This window comes from Peromyscus maniculatus, chromosome 21, assembly GCF_049852395.1.
Source record: "Peromyscus maniculatus bairdii isolate BWxNUB_F1_BW_parent chromosome 21, HU_Pman_BW_mat_3.1, whole genome shotgun sequence".
NCBI lineage: Eukaryota > Metazoa > Chordata > Mammalia > Rodentia > Cricetidae > Peromyscus > Peromyscus maniculatus.
In genome coordinates this window covers 18,222,140-18,243,309 of record NC_134872.1, presented here as the reverse complement: position 1 = coordinate 18,243,309, position 21,170 = coordinate 18,222,140, and the positions used below count along the sequence as shown (strand labels likewise).

The following is a 21,170-nucleotide window of genomic DNA, read 5'->3' as shown; positions in this document are numbered from 1 at the left end:
AAACTCCCAGTGTCCCTTCCTGACCTCTACACATGCATGCACAGCTGAGTGTACCTGTACACGCATGTACGTACGTGTACACACACACACACACACACACACACACACACACACACACATACACACATACACCCGCACACACAAAGTAGACTCACGAGGTTTGAGGTTCATCTCCTATTCTTGATTCTTTCAGATGAAAGGGCACTCTCTGTAGTTTTCACTGCCAATGTTCATACAGCTCTTATGGATTTACACCCCTTTCTCATTTGAATGGACCTAAAAATCTATGGGCACATTTTATGCCACATTATTTTTTCCCCTGAATAGCTGCTGTTTTAACAGACAGCTTTTTATTTAATAAAAAAGAGGTAGCTTTTTATTACTGATTGTACCATATGGTACAGGAAAGTTGGGGTGTCATACTTTTCTGTTACAGTGTAACAAGTCCTAGGGTTAAAAGAACATCAACCAAGTGTTAGCTCTCATGATTTCCATGGGTCCAGAATGCACCTAGAACACAGCTGGGTCTCTTTTTCTGCTCCACAATGGACTGCCACGTCAGCTCTGCTGGGCTGTTGGCCCATGGCAGGTCATTCTTTGCAAAGATGATGAAGGGGAAGAGGGACTCAATTATAATTTTTTTTTAATGAGCAGGAGATGTTCGAGGCTTGTCATAGGCTTTAGAGAAGGCAGCATATGTAATCTTTTCTAGGGCAGGCTACATTTGGGTTTCTGATATTAGGGATGTTTTGGATATCAAGGTTTATGGGCATCATTTAACTCTTGGGCCTGGGAAAGAGCTGCCTGTTGTTTCTGCCAGATGTGTTGCTATGACATCAGAGGCTGCTGTGCTAGTCAGTACTCAAGATACCTCATACTAGCATATTTTCATCCCCCCATTCCATAACAGCTGGAGGTTTGAACTCTCAGCAGCCGGACCTAGCACAGTGGTGTCGCCTTCTTCTCCATTTTAGTCAGGGCTTTATCTGTCTGTAGCTGCCTCCAAATACTCTTCATTTACCCCTTCCAGAGAGGATAGCTCTTTTGTCTTTGATCTGGGGAGATGAAGGGAGCATTTTCTTCAGAATCCCCCCTTATCACCTTCGTGATAAATCATCACTAGCCAAGGGAATCCTTCCCAACCACTTGGAGGCTAAAGGAAGTAGGTGAAATTCTGCTTGTGAAGAAAAAAGGCAAACTGTTCTTTCTCTAAAGGGTGAACTTTTAATAAAATGATGACCTTTGGTAGAGATTAGAGGGACCATGTTTCAGGCCTACAAGGCATCGGCACTTCAAAATACACCATTTAGGGCCATCGTCATGGTTCAGGCATGTCATCGTAGCTCTTGGAATGCTGACACAGGAGTTTTGTGTGAGCCCAGCAGGTTCTGCACAGCAATTCTGTCTCAAAACAGCAACAACAAAGCAAAAAGACCTTTAAAATATCTTTGATATTCCGATACTTGAATGGAAATATGAAACAAGTGTTGCACAAAATACTTTTGCTTTGGTTGGAGTCTCAGTACCACTTCTAGGTCACAGAGGGCCTTTTGGTCAGACGAATTGTATCTCTACTGAGAGTCATCTCCTGCTATTGCCTCTAGTTGTTTGAAAGGCATGGAAAGATTCTAGTCACATCTTGACGCCCTTGTGAGGTGCAGAGGTGATCCCCTTTTACAGACAAGGGAATGGAAACCTAGATAGTTATGTAACGTGGCCAAAGGTCACATGCTAAGCTAGTAGCAAGCAGTGATCTTTCTTGAAAACCTTTGTGTTTGGGATTTGTTTTGCCAATATTTGAGTAGCCATAGACCTTTTGGTGAACAGCTCCTGAGACTGGAGAGTCAGTGAAAACGAATGGAACTTTTTTCCCTGATAGGGGCATCCTGCCTCCGGAGGCTTGGAAGAGTAAAGAAAGTCTTGATTCTCCTCATTCATTGCTCTCGATTAGCTATCCCTCTCCCTGTCCTACCTCTTATAGGATGACATCATACAGGTTTTCCTGTTAGAAGCTTCAGGTGGCTGTGTGGCCCTCTAATATTTTGGAAAAATAACTTATAAGATACTCTACCTAGATGGCTCTAAACCCATCACCCTTGAAGAGGCTGGATTTCTCTTGCCATTGAAATATATTGCAGAGACAAGTGCAGCATCACCCCCATCCCAAATAAGTTGACTGCATTTTGGTCATCTGGAATTCACCAAATAGCTTATGGATTCTCATCTTAGTGTCTTATTCATTGGGTGCAGAGGGACTATTTCCTTCTGAGAGGAGTTTGTCATAGGCTTGTTATAGCTTAAAGATAACAGGATTCAGTTGTGGGTCTTAGATCTCCCATTTCTGTGCATGTCTGTGTTGTCGTCTGGGTGCATTTGTGTTACCCGCTGCAGCTCAGCACTCAGAAGGGTTTTTATGTCAATGGATGATGGCATCACGGACACTCGGAGCTGGGTCTGTTCCAATGCTGAGTGAAGTGACGGTGATGGTTACATAGGCCAGTGGGGAGAGATCAGGCACACCTGGGACTAGAGTTTATAAAATGACTGTGCCTTAGTGTTCAAACTCGCTTCAAGTTATTTCTTCATACAGAAAGAACATCTTTCTGTTATAGAAAATTTGGGATATCCATATGGATCCCAAGTGTAGCAAAAATGACATCTCACAGATAATTACTGTTAAGATTTCAGTTCAATTCACCCTAATCTGTTTGTCTGTGAGCATTCATGTGTTTTCTTCATAAAAATGAGTATATTGTAAGCATTGTAATATTAAAGTTATAGCTATCTTTATGATGTGTTCTATAATGTCACTAAAAATATTTTATTGAGTTAGAGAGATGGCTCAGTAGTTAAGGGCACTTGTTGTTTTTTTAGAGGACCTGGGCTTGGCTCCGTGCACTCACATGGTGGCTCACAACCATTTATAACTCCAGTACTGGGGCATCCAACCCCTCTTTTGGCCTCTCTATGGGACCCCAGCATGCCCATGGTGCCATACGTACACACATGTAGGCAAAACACTCGTACACATAAAATACAGGAATCTTTAAAAAGCACATCTTATTAACTTTTTAATAGGCTGTGCCTCTGTTTAAATGTAAGCACGTGCGTACAGGTGCCTATGGAACCTAGAAGGACTGAATCCCTCTGGGCCTGGAGTTACAGATAGTCGTGAGCTGCTGGTGTGGGTGCTGGGAACCAAGCTCAAGTCCTCTGCAAGAATAGTATATGCTCTTAACTGTTGAGCCGTCTCTGTAGCCCCTACAATGCCATATTTAATGCCTAAAAAAAAAGTTTTTTTGGGGGGCTAACTTATACTTTCAGAAGTGATGATATTCCCTACTCCCTTTCTCCTATAATCTTAGACAACCAACTGGCTGGGAGAAAGACCCCTATTAAGTTTGTCCCTTGAGTTGTCTCCCTTCCTGCGTGGAAGTCAGGAGAGTGTGGTGCCCGTAGCTGCCTCTTGCCCTGAGCTGAGCTCAGTCAAGAAGGAGTGCTGTGGAAATGACTAGTGCAGAAAGCTCCTCTGCCTTTTTGTCTTGTAGGAGACAGAGCATGTGGTGCCCAGCCAGTCAGAGTGCCAGGGTGGAGCGGGGTCACCGGCTCATGAGAGTCCACAAAATAGCATCTTCAGGTGCCAGGAGACGGTGCGACTTCAGCCAAGGTAAGCCTTTGTTCAGAAGTTACCCCCGCACGTCCGGGTTGCTTCCTAGATGTGCTAACCTGTACGCTTGCCGCCTGCTTGCTAGTCAAGGATTCCTGACTTTGTTGGCATTCCTCAAGTCAGAGAAGCTCCTTAAAGGGGCCTTGAAGGAGAACCGTTGCGTTAAAGAGAAATGCACAGGGCCTTCCTCATCTTCTGCTTTGAAGCTCGTAAGTCCTAAGACTCAGGGAGGGCAGGTCTGCGTGTGGAGAGGAATTCGATCATCCTTTTGGTTTATGGCAAGAACATTTAGAGCTCATTTGTGGTCTCTGATGATGCCAGTGTGTGATGGTTGTGTTCGAATTCTCGAGATAGCTGCTTTCACCTGAGATTTCATTTGGTCTCTATGAGCTCAGAAAGCTGGCGCTCAGAAAATCCATCGCATGGAGGCCCCAAGGCTGAGAGATAGTAAGACACTCCCCTGATCCTGCCCAAATCAAGAGAGCTAAGCTGCAATGTGAACCTGCGGCGTGATTATGGCAGGGCAAGCGCAGTCTCCGTGCTGAGCTGAGTGTTACGGAGTGACCTCGGTCCCGAAGCAGCCCAGGGCTGGCTTCCGACCCGCTAGACCTCCTGGAGACAGCCCTGAATCCAGAGCCAGGATGTGGGTGGAAAAATGCCTGCAGAAGGTTGGCATGGCGCTCTGACAGGAGCTTGGCAGGGCAGCTGTCTACGGAAAGTCTCTTCTAGAAATAAACAGAAGAAAGAATCCCGCAGCTTGTTGTATCAGCTGTCTTGTAGGAGCCTGTGGTAGGACGGCTGTTGTTGCCCTCACTCAGGGAACAGGGACGGCTGTGCTCCTGCGCGTGACCTTTAGAATTTTGTTTTTGAAGGCAGTGCAGTCTAAGTGAACAAGTTGAGCAAACACGGCCTGTACCACGTGACAGCGCTCTAGAATGTTGCAACATCCTAAATTTAGGAGCATAGATCCCCAAAGGGTGGGAGAGAGCTCCAAAGGCGGCAGTCCCCTCTCCAAGTGGTTTGGGCAACCGTTCTACTCTGTTGTGGTTGGAATGTGGAATGTCCCCCATAGGTTCATACGTTTGCACACTTGGTACCCTTAGAAGGTGGGACCTTGTTGAAGAAAGTGACTTCTTACACCAAGGGCAGGTCTTAGGGCCTGTACCGCACTTCTGTCTTCTGTGTGACTTCTGACTGTGGATGCAACGTGACGACCGTTAAGTTCCCGTCACCGTGTCTTGCCCACTGTGATGACCTTTACCCCTTAAGCAGTGACCCAAAGTGGGTCTTCCTGCTCCATGTTGCTCCCTGTAGGAATGCACTCTTCTTCCAGTCCTTGCTGACCTTACTGTTGCTTGACCTCAGGAAATCACAGCTGGACTCTCACTGACGAGGCCTCCGTCCCTCCTGTTGGAGGTGTTATTGTAGCAGACCTCTTTTCATTCGGCTTGACTCTGCTGTGCAGTGACCAGCTCCCCCATCCTCCCACCCCAGCCGCCCAACGAAGGCTGTTCTCAGCCAGAATGAGGTCAACCCGTTCCCATGCATATTTCAGAATAGAACGAAGCAAACAAAAACCAACCAATCCCAAAGCTAAATCATGCATGCTTGCGTGTGGAACATGTGTGGTCCTTTGGGTGTGGACATTTAGCAGAGGCTGACGGGGAAAGGGTATTAGCAGCTAAGCTTCTCCCATTCAATAAACTTCAAACAGTTTTATGTTCTGTGTGTGGTTGAGATACTAAATGGGATATTTTTTACTGTGGTCAGAAAATGACTGAGGTCCTGTGGCGATTGTTTTTGCACATGACTAGCTAAGAAGTGAAAGTAGAGACCTAGATGGTTCCACAAGGGACCACGTAGAGCAGTCGTTCTTAAATGATTTGGGAGTGGCAAGTTACGCTTTAATGGTTGAAAAGAATGATGCACACCTATGGACATGTGTGTAAGATTCTGGAAAGTTCCGAGGCTATTTCTTGATTCTGAGGAAACAGGTGCGGAGTCACCAGTCGGCCTCTCTCAGGACTGTGATGCAGTCCTCAGCGGGCTCTCCTCTCCATGCAGCCGCCCTCCGTAGATTCCAAACACCCTGTCATGCATTCTGCCTGTGGGCCTCCATGGCCCGCTTTCACCTTTCTACAGGGTCGAGCTTTCTGGGCTGGTGGCATTCCAGAATGTTCTGTGCACTGCACTGCTGTGAGCAATCACAGGGTCATGTGCTAAGTCAGGAGTCAGGAGCAATTCGAGGCCAGTTAAGACCAGTCCTGTTGGGTTTCTTTGCTAGATGAGGCTGCTAACCTTCAACTCTGGAGTCGTCTGTCACAACCGTGGTAGTGTCACCCAGGGACATTCTGGTGGAACTTTTAAAAACCTCAAAATATTACAGGGATCATGAATGTGATGGATGGGTGAAATGAGATCTGTGGCTAAACATATCTTTGAGGCAGGTAGCCTGTATTCCTCATAACAGTCCTTGTCTGTGTTAATCCCAGCACATGGCTGGGCTCAGGGATATGTGAGTAGAGGTATTATTGTGATCATTATCTTCTTGTTCACACTTAAAAGATGATTTTTTTCTTTTTAAAAGATTACTATTTTTTTTAGTTAGTATACAAAAATAATGAAGTGGGATTCATTATGACATTATTATTTCTGTGTATCATTCTAATAATTTGTTCATATTTTCTCCTCTACATTACATCCTGCCAACCCCCATTGTGCCTTCCTTATTGTATGTAACAGCCCCCTCTGGTTTAGTGTGTATGTGTGTATTTAAATCTTGATTTCCACATGGTAAGAAAATGTGATAGCTTGTCTTTCTTCCTTCCATGTCATCGTTAGCACTTGGGCAAAGGGAACCTCACCTGGGACATGGAATGCCATTGGAATTGTCCAATTGTCCATTGTCCAATTCCATTGGAATTGTCTATGAGCGTGGCTGTGGGGCATTTTCTCAATTGGCCTGGGCCCTCCCACGTCAATCACCACTGTGGGTTGTAGCATCCTTAGGCAGGTGGACTTGAGCTGTTTAAGAAAGGTAACCAAGCAAGCCAGCAAGCAGTGTTTCACCAAGGTCTCTGCTTGAGTTCCTGCCTCCAGGTTCCTGCTTTAAGTACCTGCCTTGGCTTCTCTTGATGATGCACTATGACAGGAATGTGTAAGCCCAATAAACCCTTTCCTCCCATGTTGCTTTAGGTCGTGGTGTTTAACATAGTAACAAAAACCAATAGGGCATCCAATATCCCCTCTTGTTCTCCCTTTAAATCCCTTCTTTCCCCCAATAGTTCCCTCTACTTTAACACCATATGTATATGTGTGTATATAGATGCTGTGAGTATATATATATATATATATATATATATATATATATATATATATGTTATATATACTATATATATTTGAAATATATATATTTGAATGTAGACTCTATGAGAGAAAACATCGTGTTGTCTGAGTCTGGCTTATTTCACTTGACGTGATCTCCAATTTCTTTTGTTTTCCCAAAGGTGACATCATTTCCTTTTCTTTATGGCTGGATAAAATTGAATATGTACTGCATTTTCTCTGTCATTCATCTGCTGATAGGCATCTGGGCCAATTCTCTTTCTAAGCTATTGAAAACAGTGTAGCTATAATCATGGATATGCAAGCATCTTTGTGGCGTGCTGACTTTTTGTTTGTTTGTTTTTTAAGTCTTTTGGGTATAGTTCCAGGAGTGGTATACACATTAGTTTTATTTTTAGGTTTGTGAGACACCTCCACTCCGATTTCCATAGTGGCTGCTCTGGTTTACATTACTATTCCTGGTGTGTGTGAGTTTCTCTCTCCCCACATCCTCATCAGCGCTTGCCGGCATTTGTTCTCCTTTTATTTGTGTGTGGTGTGCGTGTGCACAGGCGCGTGTATGCACGTACGTGTATGTGTGCAAAGGTCCTGAAGAGGACAGGAGAGCCGTGGACCCTCTGGAGCTGGAACTAAAGACAGTTGTGAGTGGTATCACATAGATGCTGATAGCCAGACTTGGGTCCTCTGCAGGAGCAAGCAAACACTGCTAACTGCCGAACCAGCTCTCCAGCCTGAATCATTTTTTTCTTGATGGTAGCCATGGTGACTGGACTGATGTGGATCTCAGTGTAGTGTTTATTTGCATTTCCCTGCTGGCTAAGGGTGTTGAACATTTCTTCATACATTTACTGGTCATTTGTGTTCTCTTGAGAACTGCCTAGTCAACTTATGTCCCCATTGATTAATGAAATGTTTGGGGTTTTTATATTTAATTCTTATCTCTTCTTGTATTCCAGATTATTAATGCTCTGTCTTGTATATAGCTGGTAAAACTTTTCTCTTATTCTGTCCGCTGTCTTTGGTGATGGCTTCCTTTGCTGTACAGAAGCCTTTTCATTTCATGTCCTCCCATAATTCAGTTGTAATTGTTTCCCCAGGTATCAGTTCTTTTCAGAGAGTCCTCACCTGGCCTTATATCTTGAAGTGTTTTCCTGGATAGTTTCAGAGCTGCCACCAGTCTTATTTGAAGAGCTTTGATTTTGAACTGGTTTTTGTATAGAGCGAGAAGGAGGGTCCCAGTTTCGTTTCTCTTCCATGTGGATACCCAGCTTCTCTGGCATGTCTTGAAGAAGCAGGATTTTCCCCAGTGTATGTTTTGACAGTGTTCTTGAAAAGTAGGCGACAGAGCTGGGTGCGTTTATTCCTGCATCCTTTATTCTTGTCTGGGTTGACGTATCACTTTTTTTTTTTTTTTTTTTTTTTTTTTTTTTTTTTGCTAGTCCTGTTGTCATTGTTACAAGGATTCTGCGGTGTAATCTGATTTGATTCTCTGGTGTTGTGATACTAACACCAATCGAGTCTTGATGGAGATATGATGTAGTAACAGAATTCGCTAGACTCTAGTCTGGGTCAAAAATGACTGAGGAAGTCAGGATGAAATCTCAACAGGTATAAATGCTACTGTCTTGGAGGTGGGAGAAAGTTAAAATCAAAAGCGGAACAGAGGAACCAAGATCTTTCTGTAACAAAGGCCTCTTAGGGGTCATTCATTCATGTTTGGGGTGAGTGTGAAGGGTAGTCTTTGGGGAATGAATCATTCCTCGTAGATGTGTGGAGTCCTGGAACTGATGGGGGGACCACAGAGTAGACGCTCTAGCCACACCTCCGATGTTTTATACCCACAGCATGATGCTTGTACTCAAGGCTCCAAGTATTAGGAGCCCTTATCTAGGTGAGTTGTGGATGAGCTTGAGACCTAGGAATAGTTTTGCTAAAATCTGGACGTATACCAGCTGTCTTGGTTTTCTCACGTCAGTGTAACAAGCAATCACAAACTCGTGTTCTAACACAACACTGGTCTCATAGGTCAAGGTGTGATCGGCACTGGGTCCTGTGTGAGTGCACTAAAGGGAGGAACAGGATAATATGGAGGGCCAGGCTGCAGGCGAAGACTGAAGTCAAGGACATCTTGGGGGAGTTGTTCTGCCTACCATGTTGATGTTCCTTTGTTTTTTTTTTTTTAGGAACAATTCCTAAAATGTTTGTCAGGTGGAACTCACTAAAAGTTTTGAAGCCCTTTTCTCGACCTCCTTGTTTTGCAGGTTTCCCGTTGCTGTCTAGAATGTTCTCCTAGCCACCCCAGGTCTTTTTAGGCCCCTCGCTGCACTGGGACCATCTGCCTTCCCCGGCCCCATCCTACATTTCTCAGCAGTACAGTGGGCCAAATGCGCTGTGAGATCCTGTTTGGATGTGTATAGTGCGGAGAACATGTGTGGCTCCTACAGTGTTGTGAACGATTATGAGTCCATATCGAAAAATCTAGAGTTCTCAGCTTTGTTTGCAAACAGCCAAGAATGGGGCTGTCTGGGGTTTACCTTCCCACCAGGAGACGGTAAGCAGGCACTGAGGAGCAGAGTTCTTTTTATGCCCATCCCTCCGCATTTATTTATGCTGCTACCTGGCATTTGATTGATGATGTCTACTTCAATCCTCTTCCTGGCCGCTGCTCATCCTGGGAGCTCTGGCTGTCTCCAGCTAACTTCTAATATAATACCTACAGACCAGTCGTGTCTTAATGCCCCCTTGCCTAGTTGGCAGTTTACATGTTAACACGGACCCTTGGTGCCTCTGAGTACTTTGCATGCGTTTGGCTACTCTGGATGCCCCATGGGGCCTGGTACTTAATGCGATGTGTACAACCAGAGACCTGCTTTCCCCGGGAACTGGAAAGCCTACCAGTGACTGAATACAGCTCTGGTTTTCCACTTTGGAACCCAGGGAGGCTGTGGTTTCCTCAGGTTCTCACTCCCCTGGGTACCAGGGCCAAGACAAGAACCATGAATCAGTGTAGAGCAACTTCATGAATATGCATCAGTGTAGAGCACCTTCATGAATATGCATCTGTTTGACTGATTTCTATCGCCAAAGCCAATGCCCGTCTCATATGCCCTCAGCTTTGAGAAAAGGGGGATTTTATGAATGTCAGAGAATACTAATGAGGGCGGGGAGTTCTTCCTTAGCTAAGTAAATTTACTTTGGAGAGTGATTAACTCACCGGTATTTAAAATATTGTATTAAATTTTATGACAGAATTAAACCTTTAGTGCCATTAAAGACCTCCTCTGTATAAACAGGATCTGTTTCTCAGCAGCTTTGCTGCTAATTAGGCTGCTGGTTACACTGGCAGCTCCCTGGCTTCTTTATCTGCCCGTCCCCAGTTTCAGAAGATCCCGAGCAAGAAGAATGGCCTTTGATGGCTTTCGCTGTTTCTGTGTTTGTGATCCTTCACATGAAAGGAAAAGCTGAACGCTTTGTTGCTTTATGGAAAGAGGAAGTTTTCTTGGCAGCTCGTTTTCCTTGGGGGATAAATCCTTTTATCTTTTGTTTTGAGACAGTGTGTGTGTGTGTGTGTGTGTGTGTGTGTGTGTGTGTGTGAATAGCTAATTTTTTTTTTCATTTAGAGATTTTTAAATAGAAGTGAGCAGAGTCCTAATGAGTTCTGCTTGAAGGAGAAAGGACAATTAAGAACAGAACTTTCTAGTAATACAAAGGATGCCACCCCCCTGCGTGGACTGTCCCAGGGCAGGCACTCTACACATTCCCACATGCTCTTCCTCATTAGTGAGCTGCCGGGGGTTTGCTTGGTGTTTTGTGAGAAGGGCAGGGATGAAGGGGAAACAGCAAATAGCTGACTGGGACGATGTGTCGAGACTCCCCGGTACACACTTGGGTCACCCGTGGGTCCTCTGAGTGTGTGCTGCATTCAGCACACCCCCATCTCCTGCCTTTCCCACTTCCTCCTTCTTCTCCTGGGAACATGCAGCAGTCGGTGAGATGAAAAGAACATTTCACTTAAGAAATTCATGGTTGGGGCTGGAGAGATGGCTCAGCGTTTAATAGCACTGACTGCTCTTTCAAGGGACTTGGGTTCAATTCCCAGCATGCCCATGGCAGCTGTCTGTAATTCCAGTTCCAGAGGACCCGACACCCTCTTGCCCGCAAAATATCAATGTACATAAAATACAAATAAAATAAATTATCAAAAAAAAAAAAAGAAAGAAATTCATGGTCTTACAGGTGACCTTGCTCATGCATTGAAATTCCTGGTCCTTTTTATTTTGCTTATTTGTTTATTGGTTGATTGATAAAGAGTCTCATTAGCCATGGTTAGTCCCAAATATACTGTGTAGCTAAGGGTGCCCTTGAACTAGTGAGCTTCCTGCCTCCCCCTCTCAAGTTCTGGAATTACAGGTGTGCACCTCTCTTCTTTTTTTTAATTTAATATTTTTATTTTATAATTAATTTCACATATCAGCCACGGATTCCCCCGTCCTCCCCCCCCGAACCTCTCTTCTAATATAAAGAGCTAGTTCTGGTGATTTTTTTTTTTAAAGGCTCTTTTGGTCCTCACATTGAAAATGCTCAGTGCTTGAGCTGTGTAAAATCTTAGACATAGATGGACAGTAGTTTAAGAAGGCGTTCTTGTTGACACAAGTGATAAAAGTCATTCCCCCTCTCTGTCCGGGAGAACAGAGTCCCACACCAAATCCGTGGACTGATGAGGAGGAAGCTGCGTGATTATCAGGGGATGGAAACCCTGTTGGCATCTTCTGCTCCCCTCTTCCTCACCCCCCTCCTCCTCCTCCTCTAAGAAACCCATCCTGGGCTATTTTCTACATTGTTAGCACTTTCACCGGACAGTGGTTAGTGACAAGGCAAAAGGGAAGCTCAGAGGCATTTTTTATTCATGATGACATTGACAGCAATAATAACAATAATAACTGAAATATTGGAAAATGCAGAAAATCGTCCAGACATTAAAGTCTTGTAAGTTTACCATTTATATAGAGCGGCTGTTGGAATGTCCGCTTAGGCTTTTTTTTTGCTACCATTTCACTGTTGATCTAAAAAGGAATTGTGTGTGAAGGCCAGTTCCTGCTGTATTCAGATTTGACTTTCAAACCAGCCCCGGAGTAGACAGGACCACCAAGAATCCAGCCCGACCCCAGGATACTTACACGTATCCATGTGCTTGTTCAAGGTAAGAAAGCACCAAGCAGGCCGATGATCACAGTGGCAGGATAATTACCACAAGAGGGGTTCACTTACGTCTAAAGCGAACAGTCTTAGTTTCCAGAAATAAGCATGTGAACATCCAATTCCCCTAAGGAACATGTTTTATAAGCTTAGGTATCATGATTAAAAGTATTTCCAGGAGAAAGAACATGTTGTCCTTGACGTCTGAAAGTTTTGGAAGCCGTGTCGGCTTAATGTGGGATAGATTCAGGAGCAAAGGAGACAGAAGCGTGTGTGAGCTGAAACCCAAGTGAGGATGCTGGACAGCTGCTTCAGGGCTGTGGTCACCGCCACTTGGAAACCAGGAAGGTTACTTCTCATCTTCTCAGTGATGCCGTGGCTACCCTTGTCAACAAAGTTGTCTCTTTTTAAGGTGTACAATAAATACTACATTATATACAATAGCATACAAAGCTCCCTTTCATCTACTCTTTGTATTTTTTTTTCTTTAGTCCATAGCTGCCTGTGCTGGATTGGGGTTTTGAAGGATTAAGTGTGTGTGTATCTTTAAAACACGTTATACATAACGTTGCTGTGTGTTTTGTCCCACTTAATTTTGTAGTTGCTGATTTTATGATATACTCTCATTCACATTTACTTTAAAAGATTTATTTTTATTTAAAAAATCATATGTGTGTGTAGAGAGAGAGGGGGAAAGAGAGAGAGACAGAGACAGAGAGAGAGAGTCACGTGTGTGTGGGTACCTGCAGAGGTCAGAAGAGGATGTTGGATCCCTTAGAACTGGAGTTACAGGAGGTTATGAGCAGCCTGACATGGGTGCTAGGACCCAAACTCAGGTCCTCTGTAAGAGCAGCACATGTTTTTCACCAGTAAGCTGTCTGTTTCTTCTGCTTCTAGAGTAGAATTTTGATGGAAACTATGGCTTTTATGATTTAGCTTAGTTAGGAATAGAAAGTAAATATTAAAGATGGTTTTTATGTGGAGTCAGATGATGTTAAAAATCAGAGTCTGTAAGCCTGGTCATCCATTTCTCTGAGTGCTTTACTTTGTGGGTCAAATCAGAGGAAGTTTCTTCTCATACCCTTGAGTAACTTTGAGTCTCTGGAGAAGTCCAATAACCCAGAGTCATGACCAAGCACCCAGTACCCTGCAGGTACTAAAAGCAAAGGAAATTCCAAGGTCCTTTCAAGTGGGTGGGGTCTGGAGGAGAGAGGCTGAGAAGCAGAAGCAGGATAAGCTAAATGTTCGAGGCTTTTTAGACAATGCCTTGAAGTTGGCCTTGACACATGAGAAAAATTTTGGTCACACCCAGTCTAATGAATAAACCCCAACTCACATAAAGGAGCCTCTAGGAAGGGCCTAGGGAAATCTATCCAAGGCCTCAAGCTATGAAAAGAAGGGCCTTGGCAGTGTAGAGACCTACATGCTAATTCTAGCTCTGCTTCTATCTGGGATGAATCTGTTAACAAGGGAATGAAGAGATCTATGCCCCAGGGTTACTGTTGTTAAGGTTTAAATGAGAGATTGCATGCACAGTTTTGCTCCAACTCCGGCTTGTAGCAGGTGCTTAACTCACTGATACTGGTGGTCCTCTGGTGAGCACATCCTCATCCTCATTGAGGTTTCCTTCCAGCTCCACAGGACAGACCTATATTCTACCCACACCCCTCTTATCACTATCAGCCCTCTTCTCCCTTTGTTTAATTCTATCCCTACCTCAAACCCTAGGTCTTCAATCCCAACTTTCCATGTATTTTTCCTCTTTTTTCAAACGTAAATCTCTATATTGAGAATATGTTCAGTTTTGAGTTAGCCATCTGGTCGACCTCAAGAGTTTTTTTTTTTTTTTTTTTTTTTTTTTTTTTTGTCACTTCAAACAGTATAGAAGCTTACTGTAATTTTTTGGAATGAGTGATTCTCTTTGTATTCATGAGATATACACTAAGATGCTTATTGTTTCCTAGGTAGGCAAAACCTTCAAGTCTAGGTTGCTCTTCATGGTCCCACGACTCACATTTTATTATGATCCCTTATCATAGGCTCTGGGTGGGAGTGGGGGTACCTGCCCTGCTTCTGCCTATTCTTCTTTTGCAGAGCCCAGATCATGGCTCTACTCTTCTGTACATCTTTAAATTAGACTTTTAATTTCTCTTTGGGTGAGTAAAGAACTGTGATTATCTTGGTACTGGTTTGCTATGGTTCCAATGTTTTTGATTTTTTCCCCTCAACTTGAATGATAGCTTCAAAAACATTTGTATCGAGCACACATGGGAAAAGTGGTCCTTGGTGGCGGTAGTGGCAGTTGGAAAAGTCAATGTCAAGGAATGTGGTCCTTCGATTATATAGTTTCTACCTGTCATGCTGCTCTTGTTAGTGGGAGCCAAGTATCCCTAGGCTGTCCTGTCCACGTGGTTGTTTCTTGGCAATGTTAATCTGTGTGGAGAGGAAGATGAGTTGATGTTCTCTGAAAACAATAGGAAGGACTGATGGTCTGTGCTGGCTAGTTTTAACTGTCAACATGATGAAACCTAGCATCACCTGCAAAGAGAGCTTCAACTGAAAGATTCCCTAGGTTAGGTTGGCACATGAACATGTCTATGGGGGATTATCTTGATTGCTGTGATTGGCAGGAAGACCTGCCTTATGCATGAATAGGCCCATTTTATGGGCTGGGCCCCTGAAATGTAAGAGTACAGAAAGCTAGCTGAGCATAAACATGTAGGCAACATGCGTGCATTTAGAAATTGAAGCCCAATAAACTTTTTGTACCACAGGTTGCTTTTGGTAAGAGTATTTTCATCACAGCAACCGAGATGAATCTAGAAACAGGGTCTGATGGTAGACTATGAGGCTAGCTTCCTAGGGACAAATGGTCTGGCTCTGCAGGTAGAAAGGGATCAGGCTAGATTCATGGAGTTCTGGCATCTCAGTGACAGGGAATTGACCTCTGAGGTGCCACCTTTGGAGATCAGTGGTAAGAGCTTTTCATTGGTGCTAATTAGTTACTTTTCTATAGCTGTGCTAAGATATCATGACCAAGTCAACTTATAGAAGAAAGAGTTTATTTTGGGGCTTATGGTTTAGAGGGTCAGAGTCCATGATGGTGGAGTGGAGGTGGCAGGCAGCTGGGGCAGCAGCTGAGAGTTCACATCTTGAACTGCAAGAAGGAGGCAAAGAGCACATTGAGACTAGGTCTTTTGAAACTTCACAGCTCACCCCCCAAGTGACATAAGTCCTCCAGCAAGTCCACACCTCCTAATCCTTCCCAAACAGTTCACCAACTAGGGACCCAGTATTCAAACATGAACATGGCTTAAATATCAACTTCCAGGGAGAAGAAACTAATGGATCCAAATGAGACCAGATGGCGTAGAAAAGGAAGTTGCTTTCAGAAAATGTGGGCTAGGGATGGAATGTGTTGGGTAGCCAGTGTTGGGTGACTTGGCCTCAGGAGAACCTGGAGCTGGAGAAAGAAGAGAATTAAGCACTAGTTGTGTGATAACCACAAACAAGAGTTTGGTGTGCCTTGTCAAATTCGAGGGAGACAGAGTTACAGGGAGATGGGGGCTGCTTTGCCTGGATTCTTTGCTCACTCACCCTGGCCTCTCGGACTGACCCTAAACCAAGAACTGTTCATTATGAGATAGGTCCAGATCAACAGGACAAGGAAGGCCGAGTGAACCCTACTCAGAGGTTCTTTTCAGCCACGTCCACAGCTACTTGACCTCTTCCCCTCTGCTGCTCCTGAGGCTGGCCAGGAGGTCCCAGATCACTGTTCTCTTCTGCTCCGGGTAGTGGTGTGGTCCTGGTTCCTTCTGTTGTCTGTTCTAGTCCACCAACATGAGGGGTATATCTATTCCAAGGAAGCTGAGGTATCTTGTGTTTGAGGATTTCCTGAATGCCTTCAGGAAAAAAATCTCTCTTTCGCGAGTATTGTGTTCCCCTGGGAAGCCATGCCAGAAACAGAGAGTCTGCCTGGCACTGGTCACCTCCTGGGCTGTTGCCCCTGGGCTCTTAGGATGATGTTTTCCAATTAGGAATCCCCGGAATTGTTTGGTTACCACTCTATAACTCTGGACATTTTGATTTAGGAGGCCTAGAGTAATTCAAATCTAACCCTGTTTTATTATAGTGGATGACCCTAATCTCCGTGAAACTGTAAGGTGGGGCCTGAGTCCTTAGTTACTGGGAGTGCGTGTTATTAGGGGATCAGCATCCTGGGTCTAGCCAGGACATCTTCGTCCCCTCAAGAGGAATTTGTTGACCTGGACAAGCAGGTGTATGCGTTCCCAGTCAGTTGATGAACACCTGTCTTTTGACTTCTGATTTTTCTATGTGTGGGTGCCAGTCTGTGATAATTTTCAAACTTGGTGTCTTTCAAGTTGAAACCTCTGCTATTTGATCTTCATGATGTAGCTCGGAAGTTTATAAAGAACCAATAAGAAGGCCTGGAGAAATGGCTCAGCAGGTAAGAGAGCTGGCTGCTCTTGCAGAAGGCCCAAATTCAGGTTCTAGTCCCCATGTTGGGCAGCTCACAACTGCCTGTAACTCCAGCTCCAGGGGACTTGATGTCTTCTTCTGGCCTCTGGGGCACCTGCATTTATTTGCACATGCCCCCAAACAGGATACATATAGTTAAGACTAGATAAGTAAGAGAATGTCTTTGGTGTGTTCTAGACCTTTATAATGCTGGTGCCATGGGTGGTGAGCGTTGCTAATATAATAGGGCTGGCGTTTCCTGGCATCTTGTCTGTGTCTACATCTAGAGCTATTGTGTGATGTGAAGAATGTTTTGCTCAGGGTTGCCCTCTTGGGATAGACCTTTTGTTTTCAAAAGAGTTTCAGGAAATGACAGTCATCCCACCAGTATACATTCCTGCATCCCAAGTGCTGCTTCCTGGTCCAGAGGCTTACTGAAGTCAATGGCACCCCTCAAATCTTGAGATGAGATCTGAGGTCGGCCCTGCTCAGTCCTAAGGCCCACTCACTTCACAGTGAAGTGTTCTGAACACAGTTAGGTGCTTAACTGCCTCTCTTTCTGCCCAGGTTCTTTGCATTACGGATTAGTCGGGTGCTGGCTAGTCCTTAGTCTTCTCAGGGAAGAAATGTTGCTTGCTTGTGGAAGTGAGAGCCATCGCAGCCTGCAGACTTTGCTGGTGTGCCTCAGGGAGAGGAAGGAACACAGGTTGTGCACACTTGGTAATTTATCAGAATTGGCAGCTGTTCAGGACTCAGATGAATACTTTATCAATATATGCATACCTATTCTATACCAAACTCTTGATTCCTGCCCCACAGAGCTTACCATCAAAAGTAAGTGACTATTAAGTGATTGTAAAGATGTAGAATTATGAGTTGAGTAGTTTCCTACGTCTACTCAACAATTCACATAACAGGAAGACATGATTGGGAGGTACATACGTGGTATCTAAAGGACAAATGAGTTAATTCAGAGACAAAGAAGGTTGGGAAGGAGGAGCGTGGTAAGGCACAAGGACATCCTGCCTGAAGGCATGAGCTTGGAAGGAGCATAGTCAGTGTGAGGAACTGGAGGAATGCCCTTTTAACCACAGCACAGATGGGGCAGGGCATTCATGGAGGGTGAAGGGGTGGGCAAGGCGAAATCCTTCAGATGTCCCAAGACACCGTGAGCATCGGGGAGTGCTCCTCCTGGGAGTGCTCCTCTGGAGAGTGCTCCTCTGGGGAGGAGTCTTCGGAACACCGTTAGATGTTCGTCCTTTATTCTTCCCGCCCATGCTGGCTAACTCATTCGACAACCACTGGTGAATCCTTAGTAGATCTTCTCAGAATTGGACTCCTGGAGTGCAGTGGACAGAGGGCAGTGAGTGGCCAGATCTGGTGTGTGGCATGCTCTGGGGAAGGAAGGGTAGGAAGACCAAAAGGAAACCTTTGTTATTCCAGGGAGAGATGATAGTAGCTTTGCTTAAGACGGCAGTGGGGGTGGAGGGTGTGGAGCAGAGAGGGGACAGATAAACAGGTTATTTGTGGTAAGAAATTGAAGTACTGGGAACACACTGGCTGTTGGGCTTGAGAGAGATAAAGTTCACAGGATTTTAGCTGCTATCAGCCGCTGGCTAGGTGGAAGCTTTTTGTTGATTGAGACAGGACTCTACTGTTTGCTAATTAAATTATAGTTAAAATGTTGATTTAAAAATAAAATCCTGAGCTAAAATATAACCTTTCTTTCACAAATTATCACATCCTGTGGTTGGATATTGTCATGGGGCCAAGAAAAATATTTTAGTGCTTAGTTGGTTTTGCTGTTTTGAATTCCTGTACACCTCCCCAGAGAGGCCCGCTGCGGATGGCCCTGCAGCCTGACTCAGCACATGCTTCAGGGATCCAGCAACATGGGAACGCCAGTTTTTAAAGCTGCCCTTCGATGGGCTGTCCACATGCTCACAAGCGCAGATTCTGGGCAGAAACTGTTTTAATATCAGCACATAATTAATTCCTTTTGTATTTCTCTATTGAAGTGTTTTTGAGTATTAGTATTTTTATTTTACTGTATCATGGTGATAGAAGTGTTTTAGGTGCTGATGGTAGAAGCCTAACAGTAGTGGTAACTTCGTGGTAACAGTGGTGGTATTGCTCATAGTGAGGTTGGAGGTATTGCTTGTGGTGGTATCGATGTTTCTGGTGGTGATGGTGGATATGTTGCTTTTGTGTGATGTTAGAGGTATTGCTCATGGTGATGTTGGAGGTTTTGGTTGTGATGCTCTTAGTGATGACAGTCTCTGTAATGGTAATGCTGCTGATGGTGGCAATGATGGTGGGAGTGAGTGGTGATGGTGGAAGCCACAGTCACAACCACAGTGATGGTATCTGTGATGAATGAGGCATCGGTATGGCGGACCACTGTCGGGCTCTGAGGAGTACACGCTGCATGACCCTTTGCCTAGGCCTTGGCTAGGAGTCAAAGTTGTGATGGGGTTGGCAGCGAGTTCTGCATTGCCCATCTTTGCCTTCCGGAAGCATGGGTTTGGTGGAGGCCTGTAGCCGTTCGCCTGCATGTAGCCATTCGTGGATGGAGGGAGGTAGTAGAACTGAGTGGAGCGTTTCACTGTGGAGCAGGTATCATGTATTGGCAGACCATACATGGCTGGAGCAGTGTCTTAAGGGTGTAGGGGAGGGAGGCTTGAACTCTGCTCCATTCTTGTTTCCTCAGTTACTACCGAGCTTTTCCAGCGAGTCTTCTTCTTTCTTTCTCTTCCTCACTGTGACCTTTAATGCTCTTAGGTCAGGCTGTCATTCTCCCTGTCTCTGGGTGATTGGCACTTGCTGGCTGTGGGGGTTGACGAGTTCTCCTGAGAGTCCTGGATTCCGTGTCTGTCTTTTCTTTCCTCCTTTGATCCTGGCATCTGGTGAGTCATAGGTCATGGTTGGCTTGTTTATTTTTTTTATGTCCTCTCTCCTTTGGTGAAAATACAGGGCCTAGGGCTAGAGAGATGGCTTGGCAGTTGGGAACACTGGCTGCCCTTCCAGAGGACCCAGTTGGATTCCTAGCCACCCACAGGATGGCTAGCAACCAGTAACTCCAGCCCTAGGGGCTCTGATGATGCCCTTTTCTGACCGCTGTGGGTACCAGGCACACATGTGGTACATGGACATACATGCAGACAAAACAGCCATACACATGAAAGTAGAAAGCTTCAAAAGGAAAGGACATACAGAGTCTGTGAAAGTGGACTTTCTGTGCACTGCCCTTTCCCAGCACCTGATCTAGATTATGGGATAGAATCGATGCTTACTAAATACTTGTTCAATGAATAATGAAATTATTTAGCTGCCCTTCCTCCTATGGGGTCGACGTGTGTAATAATGCTAATCGCATGTGGTACTCTTGAGGGTTAAATGAAGAAATTTGATGAAATCACCTGGCCTGTCCAGCCTGGCGCATGAGGGCTGGTGAAGTCTTGGATTTCTCTTGACAATTTGCTTTCCTAAAACTTCGTTGTCTTTGGTAGCTACAGAAGGAGTCCTGGTTAGCTTCTTGTTCCTCATGATTTTCTGTTTTTTTTTTTTTTTTTTTTTTTTTTTTCTTTCTTTCTTCATCAGGCCCAGGAGCCAAACCCCAGGGCCTTTGCCATGCAAGGGCTTTGCCAATGAGCTAAAGCCCAACTCTTAGGACTTGTCTATGTTTTTGTCTTCTACCTGGCTAGTTCTAAAGAAGACAGTAATTGCTACCTCATAGGATATGAAGGGCTGTTCATCAGTGATGCTTACTGTTACTGCCAGCTGTATAAAAACAGCCCAGGGAGTCTAGAGTCACATAACACACCACACTAGAATCATTATGTAATTATGGTGACTAAGGGCATATTTTTCTAATAAAGTTTTGTTAAGCTGAAAGATAAGCCAGCGTCCATGTCAGATGACTCACAGCTGCCTGTAGCACCAGCCCCCAGAGGTTGCAACAATGTCTCCTGGCCTCTGCGCACTTTTCACTCGTGTGCACATTCCCATTACAGGCACATGTACCCACGATTTAAAATAAATCTTAGAAACACCACACTCCTGCTTCCCTTGGTTTACAGCAACCGTGGAGTGTAGTTGGTGAACCACTGTAGATGGCAAAGAACTCAGGACCCATTCAAAGTTTTGAAAAGATGGGAAGGCTTAATTCCCCGTCCCCAAGAGTCCTTTTACTACCTTGCCATATTGGTGCCTCAGGGGACTGAAGGATATGGGGCAGGTGAGCCTGAAAGTTCTCCTTACTCTCTGCTCACTGAGGCTGCCTGGGCTTAACCTGGTGACTGGGCCCCGGTCTTCTGATGACTATAGGAGGAAGATGCTGGTCCTGTGTGGATGTGGAAAGCATTCTCAACGTGCTCTTCACTGCCTTCGTGTCTTGCCTCTGCTTTAGATGCTGTTGGAAGCCAATTGTTGGCACGATTAGCCCAACTCATAGCTAGAAAGAAAATCTCACTTATTATCCTGA

General features: G+C 44.8%; 1 protein-coding gene across 5 annotated transcripts in view; it reads left to right on the top strand.

Annotated features, from left to right (window-relative positions):
* Positions 1-21,170, top strand: part of Fam13c (family with sequence similarity 13 member C) — a 115,926-nt gene that overhangs the window by 39,700 nt on the left and 55,056 nt on the right. For all 5 annotated transcript variants that reach the window (XM_006979046.4, XM_006979047.4, XM_076557009.1 and 2 more), the window contains one exon: positions 3,549-3,667. In XM_006979046.4, coding sequence (XP_006979108.2) covers positions 3,549-3,667 — 119 coding nt within the window. The remainder of the gene's footprint in view (positions 1-3,548; positions 3,668-21,170) is intronic.